Source organism: Psittacula echo, assembly GCF_963264785.1.
Source record: "Psittacula echo genome assembly, chromosome: 2".
In the NCBI taxonomy this organism is placed as follows: Eukaryota; Metazoa; Chordata; class Aves; order Psittaciformes; family Psittacidae; genus Psittacula; species Psittacula echo.
This window is the reverse complement of record NC_137737.1, coordinates 138,016,687-138,038,120: the sequence shown is the minus strand read 5'-3', so window position 1 is coordinate 138,038,120 and position 21,434 is coordinate 138,016,687. Positions and strand designations below refer to the sequence as shown.

The following is a 21,434-nucleotide window of genomic DNA, read 5'->3' as shown; positions in this document are numbered from 1 at the left end:
TTTTCATAGTAACTTGTATGGTGCTACGTTTTGGATTTGTGATGAAAAAAGTGTTGATAACATGGGTATGTTTTAGTTATTGGTCAGCAGTGCTTGTACAGCATCAAGGCATTTTTTGTTTCTTGCACTGCCCTGCCAGGGAATAGGCTGGGGGTGCACAAGAAGTTGGGAGGGGACACAGTTGGTACAACTGACCCCAAATGACCAAAGTGATATACCATACCACACAAGATTGTCTGCAGCAATAAAAGTTGGGGGAAGGAGGAGGAACTTTGTGAGTGATGGCATTTGCTTTCCCAAGTGTTATATGTGGTAGAGTCCTGCTTGCCTAGAAATGGCTGGACGCCTGCCTGTGGGAAGTAGTGAGTACTGGATTTTGCTTTGCTTGTGCACACAGCTTTTGATTTGCCTGTTAACTTGTGGGGTGAGATAGAAACAGGTTTGAGTTTGGTTGTTTTGGGTTTTTTTTTTCTCACTTTTACCCCTCTGATTCTCTCCCCCATCTTGCTGGGGCAGAGTGAATGAGAGACTGTCTGAGCTGAGCTGCTGACTGGAGTTAAACCACAACAGCTATAGATTAGAGGCTGCCAGGACAAACTGAAGCGCAATGTGTGGTTTACAAAAGCATAGAGATGATAGTGCTTGCATCGTGAGTCAGATGCTCAGTTCTCCTTTTTTTCTTCTTTTCTTTTTTTTTTTTTTTAATTCCTGAGAGGGAGTAGAGAGATTTTATCTTCATGGCCCCATCTCCATAGTAATCCCTGTCTAGAAGCAGCTTTCTGACCATTATATCCTATACTAATGCAAAAATACCAGAAAAAAGGATGAAGTTCTATATGTGAGAATCCCCATAAGGTACACTTGCTGCAAGATCAATTGTACTCAAAACTGAGGGGGGAAAAAACCAAACTTGCAACCTTGTTATTTCTGTAAGTGCAACAGAGAATGTCATGAAAAGGTGATAAAGGTACCTAGAGGGGATCACTTGGCTAAACTGATTTGTTTTCTGCAGCAGAAGGGAGCTATGTAGTAGATATGTTTCTTTAAAGGTTTTATTTGTTATTCCCTAATTTGAGTCTTACATTTTTGACCAGAAGTATCTGCAAATTAAAAGCATCCAGTCGTGTTTGTGTGAGTATGCACCCATATGCATGTGTGCGTGTTTTAGAGAGTGCAAGACCTCTTGTTTTGAAATCATCACTGGTAATCTAGCAGTTGTTTATATTTCAATGAATAATGTTGCTAACCAGAAGGTTCTGCCTTCTGCAGTCCAGTCTTTTTTTTTTTTTCTCTATTTATTGTAATTTATTTTAATTTTTTTTGCATTAGGAACTATCTGTAAGTGATTAACACTGTGAAATGGAACTAGGAGAGCCAAATGCATGAGGTGCAGGAAGGAAAGCAAGGAACTAATGTACAGCACCCCTCTGCAGGAACAGCAGATTGGAGGGGCCTTTGGGCTCCCCATTCCTCTACCATAAAATCAAGTAGTAATTTAACAGAAGGATCAAACTTTGGTTTAAATGCAATCAGATCTCTTCTTTTTCCCCTCCTCTGTTGTTACTTCTGTTAGAAGCTGCTCTGACATGCCACTAGTTTGGAAGTGTCCTCATTTCCAGCCTTGTTTTACTGCTTGCCCACATGTGCGAAGCTGGGGTTTCACAACAGGGCATGTTCGCTCGGGTTGTGATGTGGAGAAGCTTTTTCTGTGCACATCAAAAGAGTGTTTAGTTATAGCTAACAGAGAATTGATTGAGACAGGATAGGAGACAAGCCTGCCTGGAAAGTGATGCTGGAGAGGTGCATGCTGAAAGAGACATGTCATTCCCCTCATGAGTTCTTCTCAGCTGGTAAAGGGAGATTTTTATTAAAAGCTCTTTTAAGAATTGGTAAATGTATTGGCTATGTTTCTATCAGGGGTTTGTGTATCTCATTTAAGTGGAATCAGAAATAGCTCATTTGTACTCCAGCATGATTGTACTACAATAGCAAGAGGGAATGAGCTAGCTACGCTTGGTTTGGAGGCATGTTTGTGTGTACATGCGGAGTGAGCCATGTCTCTGACTGTACTCTCTGTGCCTTGTTCTGCAACCTCATGAAACACTTAAAAGCACTATTCACCCAGTTGTTGAGATGGCTCCCTTTTGAGCTTGCCTGTCTTTCTGAGCGCAGGCAGAGCTAGCTCCATTTCACCAGGCACGAACTGGTACACTCCAGCTCCCCATGAGCATTGCATCTCCTCCTTGGCTTTCTATTTATGCATCCAGTGAGCCACTTGAAGCAGGGAGAAGAGCAGCACAGCCTCTCAATGTCAGCCAGACTGTGGTTTCTGGGTATTAGTATATCTGGGCTTTGAGTGCTCTGGATTGAACCTTACCTTGTACCCCAGGAATTAGACAGGATCAAACAGTAACATTCAGAAAGCCTGCTCCAGGGCAGCAACAGAGGAGTATCCTTGAGCCAGCTGGCCATTTTGTGGGAGTAGCTGGTCAGGCAATGCTGGCTTGTCTCCTTCTTTCTCCTGAGGGACCTGTAAAATGGCAAAAGTTTATAATCCTTTTCTTGCTTTTTCTGATATGTTATTTCTATAGTTGCCGTGGAGATGTTATGTGATGGTCCTTGAGAAAATCGTATAAGATCTTATCAACCATGACTAAAATTCTCAGAGCTTCTGTTATACAGTTATTGGAGAAGATTTTAATTGTAATCTAAGAAGTAAAAACATGAAATAGTTTTTGGTTATGCAGCAAAGTATACCAGTCTCTTTACTAGAGGAACAGTGTAAAAATCCATTCTGCCGCTTCTCCATTCTCTCATTTATTTCTAATTTTGAGATTTGCTTACTGATAATAAGAAATTGAAGTTTAGGTCTTGGGAAGTTTGGTTGTAATTCTTTAAAAGAAAATAAAATACTACTCATAATGCTTTTTACCATTATAGGGGTTGGATATGTTTGTTCATAACCTTACTGAGCATATAGAAAGTTGCTTTAGCATATTTCACAATATCTTTCATCTCAGTTTGTTATCCATTATTGACATTAATAAATCACTGACAAATATAAATAAAATATCATGAAAATTATTAAAGCATGGAGATGAATAGAAAGCTCCCATTTCTGCAGTTGTTTTATCCTCTCAAATTCCCATACCTTTTCATAACTTACCAAGCTCTTCTTCTAACCTTTACAGTTTGTGTCTTTTCTGCAAAAAGATATATATTAAATTTGTGATGTAATGAAAGGTAAAACCTAATAAAGGTGAGGATGCTGTAATATTCATGAGATAGGAACTGTGTTTTCTGTGGTCTGGAAACCAGCCTAGCGATCTGTGTAAAACATGCAAACTGTCTTGTCTTCACTCAGATTTATTCTGACTTAGCTACCAAATCTGTTCTCTCCTGTTCCTAACAAAGATGGCGCTGAATGTTTTAATTGCTCCTTCTTGTAGATTTAACAATGTTCTCTTATGTCACAATGAAAATCAAATTCTTCTCATTACATCTTCCAGTGCTGGTAATAGCTCTTTTATTTCAGCTGTCCTTCAGTACTTCACATGGCCCTGAACCCATATATATGTATATGAATTGCAATATGAAAACCATTGAAACAAGGACCTTGGTTTTTTTATCCATCTGTAAAGTGCTGAGTACATCCAGAGCTCCCTGAATAATAACAGCTAAATGATAAGCCTCTCCTAATTCCACATGGTGGATCTTTGAAAAAATATGGTTTTTGTTAAGGACTCTGAATTCCCCTTGCTTCAGAGTTACTTCAGAATTGGAAGTTTAGAAGGCTTCCCCCCCCTCCTTTAATAAGATCCATTCAGACCTGTCAAAATCCTAATTAAGAGAAACAATGTGTAGTTTCTGAAGCAGTATGTGCCATTTTGTTTGTGGGGAACCCACTTAGAGCACAAATAAATGCAGAAATAAAGACAAATAGGAGGAATGGTTTAACTAGCCTTGATGAGTGAGCTGACAATATACATTTAAAGTGGATTTTTTTTTTTCTGCTCATCAGTTTATAGCATAGCAAGTTTCCATAAATAATGGCCATGTACCTTTTGATCAATGCAAATCAAGTTAACTTTCTAAGTTTTCATTTCACAGTCCTGGCAACTGCAGTTTAATGTCCATAGGAAAACATACATGTAATGTGGATAAATTGCATTTCACTGTATAACAAAGTCTTTAATGCAGATCTTAGTCTGCAAGGGATACATTTATTAGAGTTAATGCCAAAGATTTAGATTTCAGCCTGGCTTTCATTTGCCATAATGTTTCTATTTTACTTAGACAATAAAGAGACCTTGTGCGTAAAATGCCCTTTAAAAATAGTGCCAGAATGCTATGAAAAGGTGCTAGGGTAAGTAAGTATAAGATCCTGCATGAGTGCTTGAAGTGAGGCTGCGTGGAACTATGCTATACTGCTGCACATCTATACTGCTGCTCATCTATTTTGAATAGCAATATGCTGCCACTTGGCAAATGGATGCCCACTAACCCATCCTTCCCATCCTTGCCCACTAACCTATCCAACCCCGCCAACTTTGATCTGCCTTTAGTGTTAAACATTGGCAGGTGGCTTATAAGGTACATAATGTTAAAAGGGTATAGTCTGAGAGGATTATTTCAAACCTGGAGCAGCTCCTTTCCAGCCCCACAAACGCAAAGGAGGCAGTGAGGGAACAGGGGACCAGAGGAAGGCATTCCTCAAGCCGGCTTTGCCACCAAGGAAAACAGCAGATCCACAGCCTCAGACCATGGTCTGTGTGCTGAGGGACTATCCATAAAGGACTGCAAAGCCAGCAAGTGACTTTCGTGGCTGGTTCCAAAACGCCTTAAGGTAAAGGAAATCAAATTTCTATGGTGTCTGTAACTGAATTCCCTCATAAAGGTTTGTCTCAAGACTTCTGTGTGGGAAGGACAACAGTACTGTGGATGATATCACAACTGGAAACTCTGTCTTCAGAGAATATAATGTTTATTACTTATCAAACTGGCTGTTCCACCAGCCATCTAGCCTCTAAAGGCTGTTGAATGGCAGACACAAATCACAAAGCCTTTTATGTGACATGACAACAGAAGGATTGCTGTGGCCTTCAGGAAAAAAAAACAACCATTTTGGTTTGATATGGTGATCTGTCTTCTGTCACAGCTCATCTTTCATTCATGCATGGCTTTACTAGCCTGGGATATGGTATCCTGTTTTTTTCTTTCCTACTTTGAGCATTGCTGTGTGTGATAACTCTTGTGTATTAGAAATTGCCTGCTGATTTAAGATGTGCTCTGATTTGAGAAGTTTGCAATTTTATTTTCCTCTTTACTGCATTTTTGTTCCTTGTTGGTTTTTTTTAATATTGGCAGGTCTGAGTATGAACCTGTATGTGACAGTTCTGCCATGCTATAGCTGCATGGCGCTACTATACTTTCATCTCATGTCCCTGAGCAGATCCCTGTGACAGTTGATCTCCTTAGGGCATTGTACTCTGTTTTTAATCCTTAGGGGTCTACCCAGCCCTGAGTTTGAGAGTATGGTGATATCATATTATTAATCAGAGCTCATCAACACACGTCAATCTGAAGCAGGCAGTGCAGTACACATGCCAAGAGCAGTGCTCAAATGAAATATGTGGTCATTACAATAAAACAACTTAAGCAATGAGGGTAAGTTTTGAGCCCAAGCCACTGCTATGAATTTGCCTTGATCATGCATACACACTGTTTTTCCTCTGTGTGAACACAGAAGGTTGGTTATGTTAGGCACAAGAGAGTGTCACCTCAACAGCTTTGCATGTGTTTGTTGGGGCCCTAAAGGTACCCACAGTCCTGCCCTGCTCATAGACCAGAACCCATTTTCAGCCACATAGGCCACCAACTTGTGCTCCAGTGATGCCACAGCAGGACTGGTCTTCTGCCCACAGCACTGCCCAGCGCTGGGTCCTGCTGAGCTGGGCCCACTCATGAGCCCATGTTCCAGCACAACTTCAGCTGAAGGAAATGCTGATCTCAGTATTTCACTGGGCAGTACTGAGACAGTGGTCATGCATGTCTCGGTATTTCCCAGAAATTAAGAAGACCCAAGTTTTTGTCCTGTTTTCTATTCCTGGCAATTTCTGGAACCTTAAGAAGATAACTGACTTTTGGGATTATGGTTCCTGTTCAGACACAGCATGGTCCAACAAGGATATCTGTGCCAAGCTCAGAGAGGTACCTGACAAAGCAACCACCATGACACAAAAGTTGTTGCTCTAATGGAGAGCACAACAGTGCTGCAGGACATTGGAAAACTTCCTGCTGGAGTCCCTGCCCATGCAGTGTTTAAATCCACCAAAGTGGCATTTGATTCACAGTCTCTGGAGGCAGGTACTTGGGTTATCATCAGTACCCATGTGATTTTGCACATTTTTTTAGATGACAGATGACACACAGCCTCATCCTCTGCCCATCAACTTCATGCAAATTTTACTTCCAGAGCTGTATGAACACCATCTTTTGGGCTGATTCAAGACCAACTGTGTTTCCTCCCTAGTGTGCTGGTTGCCTCCGAAGTCCTGCACAGTGACTATGACCCTGGCTGAAAGCTGGGAATAAGGAGCTGTAAGGGGTAACCCAAAGATGCATCTGTAAGGGTAGAATTGGCTGCTGGAATGTAAAGATCTGTGGAGATACTGGTTTCTCTTCTTGGGAGTAGTGTGGATGTATTAGTTATTGATGTGAAAGCAATAAAATGATGGGGTAAAAGAGGTGGCAGTTACTGTTTTCTATTCCCTACTGTCTCCTTTTTCTTCAGCTCTTCATGACAGAGTTGACAAGGCCACTTCCCCACCCCCTCACAAGGGAGCATGTTGTCATTTAAAAAGAACAGGTCTTTGGGAGCAAGAAAATAACTTTGTTTTAACTGCAGTTGTATTGAAGCTGCTGTCTGTGCAGGATGATGAGGGGAGTGCAATAATCCATCTGTGAAGTGGTCAAGCTGCTCAGGATTTGATGCTGCAGCATCAAAGCATCAGGAAGGAAAACCTGTCCCTCTGCTCCTCTGGAGCTTTAGGTGGGGACCATTTCACAGCATTTCCCCAGTCTAGAAAGAGGCTTCAAGGCTGCTTGTGTTCTTGTAACTGTTAGTGCCTGATCTCAGCAGAGGTGTTTGTGCTGAGGTGTGCTAAGACATCTTGTCACACACTCCTCACTGCTCCAAGAGATGGTTGTTCCCTCAGGCTGGAAAATACAGTGTGTGAGAGCCCTGGATGTCGGGTTGTGGGGAGAGGCTGCAAGAGGAGAAGGACGTCCAGTGGCCAGGTACCAGAAGGTATGCACAAAACTCGAGTAATACTTTTTATTGAATTCTTTCTGTACGCAGGCTGTGGCATTGGTGCTGTGATACTTAGCAAAGAGGGTATGTGAGCAAAAGGAGCCCTCTGACCTCCTGCATTCTGCTCTCTGCATCTCCTTGTACAAGTCAGTCATGTCTTGTTGACATTTGGCAGTCAGCCAAGTGTGGCAACCAAAGCAATTTGATGTCTGCTTCTCCTTCTGAGTGTAAGCCACTGCAGAAATGCATGAGCCACAGACAGTTGGATTCAGTTCTGTCTCTTAAATAAGCTTTTTTGTCATCCATTTGGAATAAGGCTGTTGCTTCTTCATGCTTTTGGGGATGTGCTTTCCTAATCGGGGAATTATCTAGCCACAGCAATAATCATCCCTTTAAGGATTATAGAATTATAGAATAGTTAGGGTTGGAAAGGACCTTAAGATCATCAAGTTCCAAACCCCCTGCCATGGGCATGGACACCTCGACACCTAGCACTAAACCATGTCACCCAAGGCTCTGTCCAACCTGGCCTTGAACACTGCCAGAGATGGAGCCCTTCTCTCCACCAAAAGCTTGCTAGACCCCATGTTGCCCTTTATAAATAAGCCTCCGTGGTTGGTTGGCACTGACTGTTCACAGGTGCCCCTGGACCTTCTTGGAGAAGAGTCATGAAAGCTGAGGCAGTGAGCACTGGGTTGGATGCTGCTTTGTAGTAGCTGGGTTATGTTCTCATGACCTTATTTATGCAGACATAGTATGTTTGTCTTCTGCACAAGCTAATAGGGCTCCTCACAGAACTATACCAGTGACCTTGGATGGTCCTTGAATACACTTATGTACGAAGTGTTACAATATTTGAAAGTAGACAGGGAGTTCTACCATGTACCTGTTATTTGAGCTTGCTGAAAAGATTTCTTTAAATGGCTGTTTTCCGGAATATTGAATCCTGCCTGAATGTTTTTGATTTCTCAGCTTCACAGGAAGTTTGCAAAATTAGGTGGTCTGATTAGAAAAGAATTTGATGAGATAGCACAATGCGTTAAAGAAACTGTCAGGAGACCTGTGTTCCTGACTGCCCTGTCAAATGGTGGGTATGTTAACACGTAACATAAGTGTGTTCCAATATGGTTGCTGTCGATTTTCCTTCTGGATTATGTAACAAAACAGGTCCTTTTTTGTTTGGTTGGTTGTTTTTTTGTGTGTTTTTTGTTTGTTTGTTTTGTTTTGGGTTGGTTTTCTTTTGTTTTGTTTTTGTGTTTTGGTTAGTGTGTATTTTTTCATTTATTTGTTTGTTTGTGGGGTTTTTTGGGGTTTTTTTATTTTGTTTTTTGAAAAGAAACCAGTTGAATTTAGTGTTCAGCTGTGACCTGTCTAGCTTGTTTGTTCGTGGTTTCTTTTTTTCATGAGATTTAAGAAGATGTTCTACTGAAAGAGAGCAAAGCCACCTCCTGCACCAGGATGTCCTTTCCATTCCCAGTTATTTACTACTTAAGCCTTAGCCAACCTTGCAGAGGTATTTTTTTTAGGAGTTTACTCTGTGCAGCATGAACTCAGTGATTGAAAAGTACAATAATTAAGTTTCGATTGGGTTACCATGTGATACCAGAAAACCACGATTGTATTGTTCTTCTTAAACTATCGATAAGCATTTTTGTGTTTCTTTGTTTTGTGATCTTGCAGACTCAGCTCTTTGGAGTTTTACTTGCTGCTGCTTCCAATTTTCTGATTAGTGTCTCTTTGAATATACAGGTATGAAATTGTTTCTCTTTATTCAGTTGTTTGTATTTAGCAAGTAACTCATGTTACAATTTGTTTTCATGGTGAAGTTCAAAATACAAATTCTGTTGCATTTTAGGAATATTCCCTCTCTTTAACGGTAGTTTAAAAGTGCCCTGCTGCAGTTGTTGGCAGTGTGATATCTCTCAACCTGTTCTGTGCTGTGATTCCTATACTGGAACAGAATACACATTTGTAAATCCTCCTCCTTATAATGTGTCATAAAACCCACCAGCTTTGACCCAGTTGTGGTCTCATTGGTTATCACATGAGCCTGTCTCAGAGTGTCCAAATCTAAAATGAAAATGACTGCAAAGTCTTAGGCACCACTTAATGAAGCGATTAATGTAATTAAATGTATAATGACACAAAGCTTTTTTACAATATTGGGGCCCCAAAACAACTTAGACCATTTTACTTTTCATTCTGCAATTAAGATGAAATTATCTGAGTAAATATAATTTTAAATTATAAAATCAGTGGAGGTACTCACTTTACAACTATAGCAGAAGGTTGTAGGGTAAGACTTCTAAAATCATTTCTGTATTAATAATTAGAATACATACTCAGTAGAAAGTTAAATAAACATTATAATCCTTTTCTTGTAGACTTCGTGGTATTTTCAGGTCTTCTAACTTTTAAGCACAGAAGACGTCATTATGTAAGTTGTCCAGGAAAAGTAATTTTGCTAGCTTGTATTTTGAGTTGTATATGTCCCATATAAAGCTACTTCTTGCTTTTTCTGTAAAGGATGAAACAGAAAGCTGAAGAATATGAAATCTTTCATTAATAATAACCCATTTTATTAATGCTGGAGGATTCTTCAACTATTCCTTTCTATTTTAAGTATATCTAGCTGGAGAATCCCATTGAAAGAAATCTGCCAGAGAAAGCAGGCAGATTGAGATGACTGCTGCCTCTTCAATATGAGTTCCAATCTGCTGACAGTGACATTACTAGGACAGGCTCTGTTTCAATGGCAAAACTCTTTTTGGTGAAGTAAAAATTCAGTGTAGCCGATAAAAACAAGATTGTTGAGACTTCATATATTTTGTCTGCTGCAGGCACTGAGTGCCAAAGTGGATGCTTTGCCAGGGGAGGTACTGAGGCATGCAGACAGACTTTTATTGACTTGTAATCTCGAAAGCATTTACTGGATTTGAATTATCGTCTAGCTTTTTTAAATGCTGTTTAAGAAAACCCAATAGCTCTGCATTGCTGTTTGTCAGTTTAAACTGTTGGGGGTTTTTATCCTTTAAAAGAGATTTTCCTCCATTTAGTAACAATATCTTATAAATATGAACAATGATTTTCCTTAGATCTCAACGTTTATTTTCACACTCATTAAATGGACAAATCAAATTTTATTGTTCCGTCTTCCATTTCCCAACGTGTAGTCAGTTATCCTCCCTATCTTTCCTCTAGCTAGTTATCAGCTAAAGAACAGCCCACCATTTGCAATGTTTTTCAGCTGGATTATATACAGCCTCCACCTAAATACCATCCACGCACATTACTATGCAAAGCAGGCAGGCATCTGGAGAAAGCAGGCTGTAGAAGAGCAGTGGGCTCACTCTCCATTGTTCCCCACACATCTTTTCAATCACACTGTGCCCTCAAGAGTTGTTTCTACAAGAATCCTGGGGAGAAACCAGAGCCCAGGATACAGTTAAGAACTTGTCCTATTGGTTTTCAGCAGAAACTTAGATTCTTGATTCGAATATTATTTAATATTCATTTCAATCAGATCTTTATTGGGCTTTTCTTGATCCAGTTTTTTGTTTATAAAAATGGAACATGCAAAATCCTGGATGTTACTGTGAATTGCTAGCCTGTGCCTCAAGGAAGTTTGATTTCCTTATGTTCCTTTTCTTCTTGGAGGGCTAAACTTCTTAGGATTTCATGCCCTGAACATGTTCCACAGCATGAAGCTGCAGTAATGTGCGGTGTCCTTTCAACAACAGGAACGACTGAGACTATGGTGTACCACAGATGTTACTGTTTGGCCCATACTGTATAAAGCAGAATAGAATTGGAGTATGAGGAAAATTGTTTGTAACTTCCCTGGGGCTCTGCAAGGACACTTCCAAAATCAAATATAAAGTGCTGGAGAACAAAAATTATTTTTCCACCATTTATATTACGATAACTATCATTTGGTTTACCATTTTTCTGACCCATGTGCAGAGAGGCTGGTGAGAAATCTGAGAAAGGAAACACTGTTCTGCAGAACTAATGTGGTAAATATTGAATCCTTCCCAATCATGACACTTCCCTGAAGGAAACCAGTGTGATCATGGTCAAATCATCTTGTTATATACAGGTTCTTGTACAGCCAGAGAGAAAACAAATACAACACATGTCAATGATGCCTTCTCTGTGTAAAAAGAAACACTGTCAAAGTATTGCCTGAGTATATATAATACCTGTTGATACAGCTATAACTGGTTTTCCTTCTGAAAATGATGCTTCACCCAAGATCTCATTGTAAGGTCAAACAGGAGACTGTAGCCAAATCCTAAAATCTATCTAATTAATTTAGAGTTCTCCTTACAGCAGATGTGATTAAGTGCTGCCTTTTTTACTTTGACATAGTATTTCTGGGGAGCCTGTGTAACATGGAGCAGGAACACCATGTTACCTGGTTCCCTTCTCCCAGTTTGTTGCCACAGTTCTAATTCTGCCCCATCTCCTCCTGCTTTTAATTGTTTCCAGATTCCCAGCACAACTGCCAAGCTTTGCTTTGGGAGAAGAGCAAAGGTGTGCAGTGATAGCTTGGAAGCACTACCTAGTTAGTATTCACTTGATAATTTTCAGGTTTATTCAGAAGTCTAATTTTTCAGCTCTTTCCACCACAGCTAAGAAAACACACATCTGAAGCAGCTCTGAGGTAACAAAAAGCTCTGCAACAACAAGCTGAAAGTCATGTTTAAAAAGGAAACCTTGACGCACCTGGAATTTGAATTTCACAGCCCCCTTAATTATTCCACTTTTGTCAGACATAAGAACACAATGGAAGTCGTTCTTTTCATGCCTGTTCCTAATAATTAATTTTCTAGAAATGCACTCATCTCCGACTGGCTTGCCAAACAGAGCCGAAGTCCTACTACATGAGCAAGCGATGGTGGTGTGCGACCACCCTCCTGGGGCTTGGAGAGGTGGGCAATTTCACAGCCTACGGATTTGCCCCCATTGCCCTTATTGCGCCACTGGGATGCGTATCTGTCATAGGTGAGACAGTTTGCCATTTCTTGCTTGGGTACATTAATTGAAGGCTTCTGTGTAACTACAGGAATAATACTTCAGAAACTGCAGCAGCAACAGAGGGGGAAAATGTTAATGTTGTGGTTTGAAAAGGAATTATACATATAATTACATGAACTGACAGTTTAACACAAATCCTCTATTTAGAGATTCTTTTAATATCTTTCTTTTTCTGTGGTTTTGCCTTTTGTGTCACTCTGTGCCCTTTAGCTCTTAGCAGTTGGTCACCCGTTAGTGTACCAGCCTTGCTGGCTCTGCAAGCCTCTGAAGTGGGAGGCTGGCATCCTGCTGACTGCTCAGAGCTGTGGTCTGATCGTGAGTATTTGCAGTGTATTTTCCATGTTATGATCACACCAAGTGGTTTCTGCTGCCCATCACTGTAATTCATGTTGACATGAGCAAGCTTTCTTGACTGTCTGCAGCATGTGAGAAAAAGGGCTTAGAAACTCCCTGAAATGCTTGGTTTATTTATGGACATTCATAGAATCATAGAATAGTTAGGGTTGGAAAGGACCTTAAGATCATCTAGTTCCAACCCCCCTGCCATGGGCAGGGACACCCCACACTAAACCATGCCACCCAAGGCCTCATCCAACCTGGCCTTGAACACCGCCAAGGATGGAGCATTCACAACCTCCCTGGGCAACCCATTCATGTGTAAATTAGTTGGATGTTAGCAGAAGTCCTGTCCTTAGGTCTCATTTGTTATGATCTTGCTCTTTATGTACTTTTTGTAATTAACGTATTGACAGGTATGAGAGAGATGTTTCTTCGATTAAAAAAACATATATTTTAAAGTATGTTGTCATGTGCGCATGCAGGGTTGATAGGACAATACTGTACAAAGACTGTGGAGAAAAAGGAATACAGGGTGCAGCTATATCCATTAATCGAGTTATTTCATATCCACAGCTGAAACACTCAGGGCTGAGATAGCACAACAGCTCTGCATACACTGGAGCTCATTTCCTTGCTGTTCATAAATGATAACATTTCATGGTCTGTCTCTAGGTACCAGTTGCATGCTTGGAAGTGACATTGCAGTGAGTGATTCTGCAGAATTTAGGAGAATGAGATACAAAGCCATGGTAGTTCACCATTGTAGGAAAGATTTCTCAAAGAAAGGAATGAGATATTATCGGAGATGAAAATGTAAATTAATATAACATATCCCAGTGATTTTGGTGGCAGTAGTTGTATCTTTAACACCTGTAGACTTTTCCAGGTGTATCTGAACATAAATGGACATTAACAAATTGAATGTGTTGCCCAAACTGAATAAAATGCAAATTTATAAAACTAGAAAGAAGTGAAAAGCAGTAGGAAGGGTAAAAAAATGCCATTGGTTATTAAATTGCTACAAAGTAGATGTCATATTTAGAGTTCATTTTTACCTGGGCAGATTCCTTCTTCTTTACCTTTGCAATGTGTGAAAAATGTTGCACCTGTTTCCTCCATTCTCCATTTCCTCTTACTTATAACAAATACCAAGAAACCATTTTCTGAACTGTTATTATAGCTTGTTATATCTTTTTCTTTTTCTTTTTTTTTTCTTTTTTGTTTTTTTTTTAACTGACCCAAAATGCTAATCCTGGAAGACCCCAGAAAGCACTTTAATATCTTATATTCCATTCCCATATATCAGCTGACAGTATCCATTTCATAGCCCAAACAATAGAGTTATCTGAAATTTTATTTAGTCTAGCAAGCATTCCCTTAAGGAAGAGAAAGTAAAAATGATGTGGACAGCCAGCTACAGCAGTAACTTCCCAGTAACACTTGCTACCACTAGATACTTCCTTGTCTTCTGAAATTAAAGCCAAAGAGAAACAGAGCATCCTTTTAATTTTGGAAGAGTTTATCATTTAGGGCAATGACAAATTGACCAAGACACATGTGCATCATCTACTAAAACTGGGCAAAGGATAATTCAGTCATCAGGTCTTCCAATTTAAAAGATCAAGCGATATTTTTCTCATTAAGCTGTGACTTCTTTTAGGTGGTGGAGGGTGGACTTGGCACAGACTAGTTGACAGTTGTTCTGTGATACTGTTAAATGTGTGTCTTTTATAAGTTAATTTTTTAAATGAAGAAATTAAACAACTGATAACAAACTCCAAGTGTGTATCTGAGCCCTGAGTCCACCCTTCTGATAAGCTTTTTTTCCAGATTTGGTGTCAACACGTCCCAGATAGTAACAGCTGACTCTCACTGACACTGGGTACTCAGAACCTACTGTGTACTGACGGACATGTGTTTTGCAGTATGCCTCATCATCCAGGGGATTCTTTGCAGATCTCTGTCACTATTGGTCTGTGTGACAATTTTCCTTTGCTTGGAAACTAAGGTTTTGGTGGAGGATAAGGCAGACAGGAGTCTGTCCAGAACGAATTTGGGCTATACCCATCATATATCTCCAGCCCTCTGAGATGGGAAGCATCCTGGGGCTTAAAATAGATGGAGCCACCATCAGTTATTCTCTGCTACCACATTTGACTGCATTCAATTGGATTTTGCACTTAACCCGGCATCAATTAAATAGTGAAAAGTTTGTGCCTCATTCTACTGAGCTGGGTGCACTAAAGGCTGGTTTTAGAAAGAATCCAGCACCACAGACCATGGATTGGCATGACACCAGTAGATTTTAATTTGGATTTTTTAGAATTAAGCTACAAAGACTATATTTTTCTTCTTACACAGTGAAAGTATTTCTGTGTGTGGTTGCAATGATGCAAGCTCTACATCTGTTCAGGGTTTTAAATAGTTTGAGAAGACAGCAGTTGTTTTCTTCAAGGAGAGAAATTGGTAAATTTTTAATTTAAAAGCGGAGGAGTAATACATGTTTGATGTGATCACTAAAAAGCTTTTTATACTTAAAAATTAAAAATCATATTCTACATGCAGCTCGGGTAACTTTTGGCTGTTTTGGTTTTTAGCTCATTGTCTTTGTTTTGCTTGCAGGAATAACTTGGGAGTGTGGGGGAGGTGTTAAAGGCCAGTGGTATCAGAGATCATTTCTTCTGCAGTTTTCATCATTCTGTAGAGCATTATTTTACACATAACTTGTTTAGACTTATATAGTTGAGATCCCTTTGCATTTTTATGTGCTCCTTCTAAATAGCTGTAGGGCAAGAAATTGCTTTAGGTCTGAAAACTGATATCCCTGAGGGTGCTTTAGGAAAAGGTTTCTCAGATATTCTCACAGAAATGGGAATATTTCTCCCACTCACTGTAATGTAACATCTTTGTGGCTCAAGAATCTGGGATTTTGAGAAATGTTACTATTGAGATGTGGGTTCACCAGACTATTCTTTAAAATACTTTGTTTATACTTGTCTAGAAGATGCAACAAAAGGGTTTTCAGGGTTCTTCCCTCTCTCTGTGGTGTGTTTAAAATGCAGTTTCCAGAATTAAGCTCACCTTAATGGTTTCCCTTTTGAGTAATTCCTCTCGTATTTGGGTTGCCTTTTTTTTTTTTTTTTTTTAATAAAAATATTGGCATTAAGGCTAGGGAAAAATGTTTCATGTTTTGTCCACCACTTGTGCAGTACTAATATTTAATCATGTTAGAAATGCTAGTGCAGGATAGCTATCAAGGTCTTATGGACCAACAGACTAAATTCTGTAATATCTTTCTCTGTATTCTGTGCACCAGTAATATCTATCATATAAACTAGCTGCAAAGAATTTGTTCCCAGATGTCTTGGGCAGAGCTAGCTCTCTCAGAGCTATCTCTGTTAAAGAATATCTGTATGGCTATGCATACAGGTATTCTGAAAGTTTCTTCAAATTTCTGTTAATCCTCCCTTACACAGAGCTCTGGCCCTGAAGGAGACCCAGGTCTTACCAGGTCTAAATGCATCCATCCTCTCATTTCCAGATCCTCTCTCTTGTCTACCATAAAATGACTCCCAGTAGGTCAGCAGACTGGTTTTCCTTGACCTCCATCTGCCCTCCCCTTGGACAAGAGTATATCTGAGATGTAGGCATGACAAGATGAAAGAGGCTGTAAGCTGATAGTGTCAGGACAGGGAGATGAATTGTCTATATGCAAACTCCATCATGGAGATGGTGATACAAGCATTCAAAACCAGCTGCGATTTATCCAACAACACCTGCAGAGTGCACATGGACTTGTCTGTCCTTGTGCTTTGTGCGCAGGTATTAGGAGCCATCTGTGTTTCCTGTCCTTCTGTGCATGGGAGAGAGATGCTTTATTCTGCCCCAAGGCTGTGAACAGAGCTCCTTTCTCCAAAACAGCTCATTCCCTTCTGAATGTGCTTAATAAAAATACTTGAGTACCATTTTTTAATTTTTTTTTTTTTCATACTATCCTTTAGCTAAACCACATTCCTCTCATGACTGGCATTCATTCTTTTTTTCTTGTCCCCCTCTTACTATGCAGCCTCTGGATCCCTTGTGGAAATAAGGCTGCTCCCCATTCTCCATCCCCTTAACCTCCTGCTCATTTGAGCTGCAGTGATCGAATGTACTACTTTGCCTCATCATCCTCCCAGATCTTGTTGACGGTGTGACAGGCTACAAGATCTTGAGCTGGTGATAGATTAAAGCATCTCCAAGTCTTGCTGTACTGGGATGGTCCTGATTCTCATCTTGGAAGGTAGACCGAGGGTCTCTCTGTATAAAGCATACTTTCAGGTCACATTTTAAAATGTGACTGGGAGCAACTGCATTCCCACAGCTTCAGCACTGCTCAACAGATTTAGTGCAGAATCAACTGGGTGAACTTGAACTGCATCATTAGGTAGAGGGAGATCCTTAGGTTGCATAAAACAGTGTAAATTCTTGGTCTCAAAGCAAAATGTTTTTCTTGTTGCACAGACTGAGAGAGGTGTAAACATTAGTCTGAATCATGGCTAGTACTCCTTTAGTATTTCATCCAGTGAAATGGGTACAAAAATGTTCTGCAAAATGGGTGGGTAAACCTAGGTAGCTCTGATAATACCCATGTTGCCTGGATACCAGTGTCTTTTCTCCAGCAAAGTTGTCACTGAAACACCAAATAAAGAAAATTGTGTCAGGCAGCTTACTTTCAGTGAGACATTTTCAGTTGAAAATTCTTTTATTGCACTTAATCATTTGCATAGATCTCCATCACTCCTGGTACAGTTTAAATTTATGACTTCTGCTATATCTGATTTTCTACTGACTGGGTAACAAAGACATGATGCTGAATTCTAGTTCTCTGTTTACATCTTGGTATGAGCCCCTCTACGTTTATCTAGAGTATATCTACTAGCTAACCACAAATTCAATTTTCCATCTGAACAATAGAGTTAATGAAGCAAAGAACTGTTATTTCAAGAATAAACCTAGAATTTCATGCTGTAGACAGGAACAGAGCTCTTGTAATAGCATCCCGTGGTTTAGGTTCAATGTGTTTAATGTGTTTAGGTTCACTCTCCCTCCTGGGCAGTTTTTCTTTGAGGTTTCTAAATGAGTCTAACATTACCAATGCATTTCTCCCAAAGGCCTTCCTTCACCTGTCTTTTATACAGGAGCTATTCAGCCTCTTTTGCTTCTCCATAGAGGCAGATGCTCTAATGTTGTATGTTGGAATAGAGCTGTCTCTCCTAGGTGGCCAACAGTCTCATCCATCTAAAGTTCAAATCCCTTCTTCCCTCTCTAGCACATGTCCACACTGAGCTGCTTACCAGAAATCCTGGCCTGACCACTACTGCTGCTCACCTACCTGCTTGCTGCTCATCCCAAAGAGGGCCGGTCTAGGAGCTGGCAGAGAAGAGCTGAAAAAGAGAAAGAGTGGCCCAGGGAACAGGAGGTTATATTCAGGGTTCAGTTCCATTTTTCTCCTTCCTTATTACAAGTTCCTCTAGACCACGGGCAGTGCTCCTCTATGGTACATGTAAGAACCTGTTGGTTCTTACACCTGCTTGTTTGTGGCATCATGATCACTCTCTTGGTTCATAGTTTAGTATGGTTTTGCAGTGGCTTTCTTCTTCTTGATTGTACTGCTTCTTCTTTACTTAAAAGCTTTTAATACATTAAAGTCTAAAGAAGCAGAATGCTGTATCTCTGAGGCAATTTGTCTTGAGCAAGCCCATATACTGAGTTGGTAGCAAAATGGGGAGTGAAACGGTAAGGCTGATCGGTGCCCAGCTTTCTTTGACGCTTCCACATATGACTGAATCAGAGCAGTTTAAGCAGTGTCTGCGTGGGAGATGGAAAGGGTATTACATCTCTTCAACCACATAAAAGCCTGCTGGATATGTTTAAAATCTTGCAAAAACTGAGGATTCATTGGTTGTTGGAATGGACTGCTGGCTGGCTATATCCTGGTATGGTGCAATCACAACAGCCGTGAGATATATATAAACTTGGCTTAGGGCAGCTTTTTGCTATAGCACTTGATATTCTAACAAATATAAAAACTATACTTCTGTTCTAGGTAATGCATTTATTTCTGTCTTATTCCTAAAGAAGACCATAAGGACTGCTGATATATTGGGTAAGTAAACGTTTGCTATTATGGACATGTGTGTCACCATATGCTTAGCAAGCTGTAACTCACACAGCCCCCCACCTTCACACTCCCACTTTCCCAAGCAAGTGTTTTGAGGCAGATACTTTCAAAATTGGGAAGAAGTGACAAAAAGGGAGAAAATCTTCAATGCATGTGGAAAAGACTACATTCCCAAGTCCTCTGCTCTTAAACTCGTAACTCATTCCTTATGTGTTCTTTTTGCTCAAATTAATTTTCATTGTCTATTTTTGCCTCTGAGGTTGTATTTAGTATTATTTTTATGAGCTCAACACAATTTTAATAAAAACAATGAAGCTATTTACTTGCTCATTCAAATACAAGTTCTTTTTTTCTTACTGCATAGACACTGCACAAAAATTCAAGCTCAATTAAAAGTGACAACTTCCCTTTTGGTATTAATTTTATCACTTCAAAGAACAAATAATTAAGTTGTCAAGTGTTTTGTTGGGAAACATAGTCTTCACTGTAAAAGCATGTCAAATTTGTTTGTGTACAAGGTTTTTTTGCATAACAGAACTGCCCAGTTTGAACACAGTAATAGTTAGAGACAAGCATATTTCAGGGTTTGGGCTTTACACCAAGCCATCTCAGCTGGGACAGTGCACCTGATGTTGCTACAGAGCACCTGATACTTCTGTGGGTTTCCTAGCATCTAAGCTTGATTGTTTGTGTACTATGAGGAGGACATTCCAGCTGTTCTCATGTTTTGGAGAGATCTGTCCAGTATTGTTCCAGGAATACTATAAAACATTTATTTAGGTTTGGAATCCAAGTTTGCCAGCTCAGCTGCTACGTTCAAAATCCCCTCCTCTCTTGACTAATCATGTTTCCCTTATGGCTGTACATATTGTGTGTTGCTTTAACTAGTGTTCAGCACTGATTTATTTTATTTCTCTGTGTTCGACTTCGCAAGAAGGATTTAACAATGTTACTACATTCCATAGGAATGAGCTGTATGATGAGAAATATGGTGATGTTTTTGCAAGCACATAAATATAGAACAGTTCTGCTTTTCCAAAGGAACTGTGTGCGATAGCAGTGCCAACAAAGCCCTCCGGATGTGCTTTGTTTTGTATTCCTGAGCCTTGTATTCCACACCGATTTATAGGTTTGCCAAGAATTTTAAAGATTACTTGAAAAAAAAAAAATTGATTAGCTAACATCTTCCTTAATCCAATACAGTTTATGAGCTCAGGATCGGCTCACTTCTATCTTGATACCTCAATGAACATCTGTGTTTGTCAGCTGGCTGTCCACAAGGCAGAACTTCCAGATTTTTATTAAAAGCACAATAATGCAAGTTCGACCTTGAAAAGGGGCCCTGGCAACTTAACGGCTGAACAGTCTCCTGCAAATCAACCTTTTATAAAACAGTTCATAGGTCTGCAGATACAACAGGGAGCAGCCAAAATGTTGGCTTTGTGACAACTTCACATAAGCACTGGACTGGAACATGTGTTGTGCCTAATGTTTCCTGGGCAGGTCCTTAGCTGGTGCAAATCTCAGTGGCTACACGGGCTTTGGAAGAGTTATGTTTATTTACACTGATTAATGATCTAGCTGTCTACCTCAGTAAGCAACTTGTCCTTTCAGTTTAGGATAATTTTACGTGACCTGCTTTGTGCCTGTGAGAAACACAAAGAATCGATTCTCCTTTGTCATGGACTTGGTATTAGAAATGGGAATATTTGAAAAAGCATTACTGAGTAGGAATCCTAATTCATGAGGCTTTACTGACAGCTTTTCTTCTTCATATTTCCAAATTCCTTTGAGTCTTTAGTAAAAATTACACTAGATAAGACCACAAATACAAGCCAACCCAATTACCTAAGCCCAGATCTGATTAAATGGACGTAAATTTTCTTCTAGAAACTGTTCTGAAATCAGCTGGAGAGCAAGGATGACCATGATTACCAAATATTATATTACTAAAATAACATATCCTTTTCTTTATAGGAGGAACACTGTCAGTAACAGGTACATACTTGTTGGTGACATTTGCTCCAAATGTACCCCAAGAGATCACAGCAAGACAAGTACAGAACTACTTAGTGAGGTGGCCTTTTTTGGTATATTCGGTGAGTATGTGGTTCATACTATTTCCTAAATTAGAAAAATTTGGGTTATTGGGTATTTTGCAGCATTATGAATTAGTGGCAGAAAAACTGCTCCTGAAGGTAAATTGTGTGATTTTCATTGAAGAGAGAGAGAGAGAATCTGGGTCACCACCCCAGTCCCCAGATATGTTGATATGCAGATGTCTTTTGAAGTACATGCCAGGGGGAAGTCACAAATTTGCAGGATTAACAGGAAAGGAAAGATTTGGGGTTTGGTAGACTGAGGGAAAACCTAAATATGGTACTACCTATATTTCCTGTATTTGTGTTCATGCCACACTGTCTGCATGTACATATAAGTTACAGGGATTTTCTGGAATGTGACGGTCTTGTACTTTTACAAATCAGGCTATATACATTCTTGGTCCTGCTATTTTCTTTCATATCACTCTGTTTTTATCCCTGTATTGTTAAGCCTGGCTGAAAGGAGCTTTTTGTGGAG

At 39.9% G+C, this 21,434-nt stretch overlaps 1 protein-coding gene across 1 annotated transcript in view; it reads left to right on the top strand.

The window, feature by feature from the left end:
• The window catches only part of NIPAL2 (NIPA like domain containing 2), a gene marked incomplete at both ends in the record, with an annotated part of 48,682 nt that overhangs the window by 10,038 nt on the left and 17,210 nt on the right, over window positions 1-21,434 (top strand). The window contains 4 exons of the mRNA XM_080609723.1: window positions 8,993-9,061; window positions 12,148-12,319; window positions 18,780-18,839; window positions 20,832-20,953. Coding sequence (XP_080465849.1) covers window positions 8,993-9,061; window positions 12,148-12,319; window positions 18,780-18,839; window positions 20,832-20,953 — 423 coding nt within the window. The remainder of the gene's footprint in view (window positions 1-8,992; window positions 9,062-12,147; window positions 12,320-18,779; window positions 18,840-20,831; window positions 20,954-21,434) is intronic.